This window comes from Monopterus albus, unplaced genomic scaffold (assembly GCF_001952655.1).
Source record: "Monopterus albus unplaced genomic scaffold, M_albus_1.0 scaffold235.1, whole genome shotgun sequence".
Lineage (NCBI taxonomy): Eukaryota > Metazoa > Chordata > Actinopteri > Synbranchiformes > Synbranchidae > Monopterus > Monopterus albus.
The window spans coordinates 143,262-147,510 of record NW_018128115.1 but is presented as its reverse complement, the minus strand read 5'-3'; the positions used below and the strand labels follow the sequence as shown (position 1 = coordinate 147,510).

The 4,249-nt window shown below is 47.4% G+C and overlaps 1 protein-coding gene across 2 annotated transcripts in view; it reads left to right on the top strand.

The window, feature by feature from the left end:
• The first annotated feature begins 721 nt into the window (after window positions 1-721).
• Window positions 722-4,249, top strand: part of LOC109971761 (serum response factor-like) — a 12,153-nt gene continuing 8,625 nt past the window's right edge. The window contains exons 1-3 of one of the 2 annotated variants that reach the window (XM_020620213.1): window positions 722-1,724; window positions 2,435-2,668; window positions 3,005-3,206. In XM_020620213.1, the coding sequence (XP_020475869.1) occupies window positions 1,266-1,724; window positions 2,435-2,668; window positions 3,005-3,206 (895 nt within the window). In that variant the 5' untranslated portion in view covers window positions 722-1,265. Of the gene's footprint in view, window positions 1,725-2,434; window positions 2,705-3,004; window positions 3,207-4,249 lie in introns of both variants that reach the window. The other variant, XM_020620212.1, reaches the window with a different exon arrangement.

Genomic DNA, 4,249 nt, shown 5'->3' with positions numbered 1-4,249 from the left:
CCTTTCCTCTCCTCTCCTCTCTCTCCCTATGCTTCTATATGCCACCATTACACATCACTAACTTTGTGTCTCCTCTCTCCCGTAGTGTGTCCTCTCTTTCTCCCTGTACCTTTCTCCAGGTTGCCCTGGCCCTGGAGCTCTACATCTCTGATGAGCAGCCACTGGCCACATCAACTTGACCAGTGTTTGATTGTTTGTTGTATCTTGTTGCTTTTCTCTTCTCTCTCCTCTATCCATCCACTCTAATTGGTCAAGGCAGAAGGCTGCCTACCAAGAGCCGGGGTCTGTCTGAGTTTTCTTTCGTTAAAGGGGACTTGTGCAAGTTTTTTGTTTATAATAGTAAGGTCTAGACCTTACTTTGTAAGGGTCTTACTTTTGATGTGATTTGGCGCTATACAAATAAAACTGAATTGAACAATTATTTGGCCTGGGGCCCCTGCGTAGAGTGGTCTGGGCAGATGTTCCTGTAGTGGGCTGGTGAAGCACTGAGAGACTGCTGCATAAACCCTGCAGAGTCCAGCTCCTGTCTAGTCCGTTTACACCTGTTTACCAGGTATCTTCACCATCATCTTATTTTTCTCTCCACGTGTTTGTAGTTTTCACTGTGTACTCAGGCACCAAATAAGGAAAGGCGGCGCCATAAAAGGAAACCCGTGTCTTTATATGGAGAAAAGTAGTTCCACCGGATGTCCTAATAAACATGTCGGTTTGTGATATCACTGCGCACAATCTGTGATTACGTAACATCTTTTTTATAGTGTGTCGTGTATAATAGACTGCTGTAACGTCTCTGATGAAACCTTCTATTTGCCAAACGATGAGAGTGACTATAATACGTACAGTATGTGGAGCTATATTTTAAAGTGGATGAATATGCCCGGATGCTGCTCGTCATTTCCTTGTGTGGTGCGGAGTGATTCGGGGGCGGGTCTCGTTGACTAATGCAGGAAAACAACTTTTTAACTTTATTCACTGTTTTGTTCAAGCTGGTTGAGATCGTTAGGATCTGATGTTTCTCCTGACGCTGTCCGCCTGAACTCTTGTTGATTTACAGAGTTTCCTGATGGACTCATTTACTTGTTGCTAAAGTAGCTCAGCTAGCCGTGCAGCTAGCGGTGCTGTTAGCCGACTGTGCATGCATTGAGAGCCCCAAAGCCCCGCGGAGAGTGTTGGTATTCACGCCGCTAGCACATTAGCTTTGGCCTACCGAGAGCGGGAGGTTTCTGGGAACGGGGAGGGGGGGAGGGAGGGGAACGCAGCGGGGAATGTTGGCGGGGAGCGGCGCCGGGATGAGCACCAGAACCGCTGTTGGGCGGGCGGGCAATGGAACCGAGCTGAACAGCCTCCCGGTGAACACAGCCGTAACGGGAGCGAACACAGTCTCCGTTACCGACGGAGGCCAGTTTGAGGACAGAGACTACAGTACCGAGGTGGTTTACAGCGGCTCCGACCAGGACTCGGATTCTGGGGATGACGAGGACACGGCGGGTTCCGGCGGGGACAGGAGAGGGGTCAAGCGCGAGAGGAGTGAGAGGGAAGTCGTGCAGTCAGCGCCCACCTCCGGAGGCCTGGGCGGGGGTTACTGCGCGGTCAGCGCCGGGATGCCAGGGGCCAAACCCGGCAAGAAAACCCGGGGGAGAGTAAAGATCAAGATGGAGTTCATAGACAACAAACTTAGGCGTTACACGACCTTCAGCAAGAGGAAGACCGGGATCATGAAGAAGGTCAGTGTCGGGGAACCAGAGAGAGGTGACAAGTAAATAGCAGAGTACGGAGATAGATAGATAGATATTTTATTGATCCCCAAGGAAATTCACAAGTCCAGTAGGAACAGCAATGATAACCGAAATCACAACACCCAAAGTAATGTATAAAAATGTTAGACTAAAATAATAAATATGCTAAATATGAGAAATGAGTTTAGGAAATATGTGTATGTGTGTATTGAGTAACATGGAGTCTATATATATATATATTGAGTAAAGTGTGCCGGGTATACAGTATACATAAGGGTATACATCATAAGTAAATGTGCTTGTGTACACTGCCATTATGTGCAGGACTGAGCGTTATGTGGAAAGGTAAAAACAGTAAAGGTTCACGTTTGAGAGGCTGCAACAAGTGAATTTCTGGCTTTTTTTTTCTTTAGAAAAAGTGATACATATCTTGGTAAATATTAAAGACACGGAGACATGAATTTCTGCCTCAGTATATGAGTTGTTTCTAAACTAAGAGCAGCCATGAGCCTGTTTACCTCCTCAGATAACATCACAGGTTTTAGCAGTGTCTCTGTCACAACGTCAGTCTTCACCGTTGTAATTGTGGCTTTTTGGTGGCACCTGTCAGTCAGTGTGAACTTTATAAAACACAACTGCTGCAGACACAGAGACTCATCACACAGTCTGATCTGCAGCTCTCATTAACCCCCTGCCAGGCATACGAGTTGTCCACCTTGACCGGCACACAGGTGTTGCTGCTGGTTGCCAGTGAGACGGGTCACGTGTACACCTTTGCCACCAGGAAGCTGCAGCCGATGATCACCTCGGAAACAGGGAAGGCTCTGATCCAGACCTGCCTTAACTCGCCAGACTCCCCGCCACGCTCCGACCCCTGCTCAGACCAGAGGATGAGTGCCACAGGCTTTGAGGAGACTGACCTCACCTACCAGGTGCCTGAGGCTGACAGCTGCTCAGAGGTTGCTAAGGTAACGCTAGAGTCAGATACAGCAGCAGAAGCTTCAGTTTGAGCTCAGACAAGACAGAAACTGATTCCTATGCATTTTTGTTGATATCAGCCTGATATCTGTAGACAGCTGCTAGCTAGTGTTAGCTCCCCGATGTGAACAGGCGGAGTTCACTTGACCTCCATGGCCTCATACTATGTCACAGCTAGTAAGCATCTAGCGGACGTTGAAGAAATTGATGTTGAGTCTCAGGTGTTTTCAGGTGAGTTAGTACCTTTCTGTCCCTAATCAGTTTTTTTCTCTCCTGTTTGTCTCCTGCAGGATCTGATCAAACCAGCGTTCACTGTGTCCAGCCTGCCTGGCACCACACAGCCCACAACTTCCTCCTCCTCGTCCTCCTCTAATGTGTCCATGCAGGTGCAGACCAGCGACCCCTCCTGGCAGCCACCCTCTTCCACCAATGGCACGGTGATGAAGACGTCGGCAGGTGTCGTGCTTGCAGGAGGCTTCACCATGATGCCAGGTAGGTCAGGTGATGGTCAGGTGAGTTTCCTCTCACCTGACCATCACCTCTGACCATCTGTCTGTTATTTTTTATTTACTGCTTAACAGTATTTAGCTGTTGTGAAGGGTATTGTTTCTGGTCTCAGTTCAGAGTGAGGCTGTGTATTAATACATGCATGTAAATCAGTAAATTGATTACTGCAGGCAAGGAGGTGGCGTCCTCTGTGACGAGCATGGCTGCTCCAAATTTGCAGTCTGGTACCAGGAGGTTAGATCCACCTGTCAGTCTTTTCTGTTTATTCCAAAGTCCAACTTTGTTTCAATTTGGAAGGAAGTAAGTATTGAATTTGTAATGAGCTGTTTTAATAGAAGAAGTAGTTCAGGTTGTGGTCCAGCAGATGGCGATCAACCTATTGCTGTTGTACTAATCTGTCAATAAAATAAAAACTCATGGATAAAAATGGAGGACAGTAGCGATCAAAGGCAAGGCAGCTTTATTTATTCAGCACATTCAGACACGGAGGCAATTCAAGGCTTGTAGAGGCAAAGAAAAACATTAACATTAAAATATAAACAAGTAAACAAAGATAAAAGATCAGAAACAGTGATGTGCAATAGTAAGTTGTGTGTTACCCTGTCTGCAACACAGGAAACAAAAGTGCAGCAGAGAATCTCAGTCGCACAAAGACGAGTTGCTCAGGCAGTCTGGACACTGACTGTCCAGTACATTTGTTCTGTTGGCTGGCCCGGTGAAGACTCTTTCTCCTGTTGCTGTCCTGCTGACAAGCAGACAGCTGTTGTGATGGCAAAGGCAGAAATTGTGCCGCTCATGTCTCATGAATTCACTGTGAATTCCCAGTTACTCTGTACCCACAGCACACCTGAGGACTCGCCCTCTGCTGCAGCCCAGGTGAGGCAGCAGAAACCAGTGGAGCAATGTCACCTGACTTTTCCCACACTCGCGCTCAGAAGCCAGAAGCTCATAAACAGGTCAATTAGCTTTGTTTCAGGAGGTTTTCGAGGGAACAATGATGACACAACAGGAGCAAACATCAAATTCAC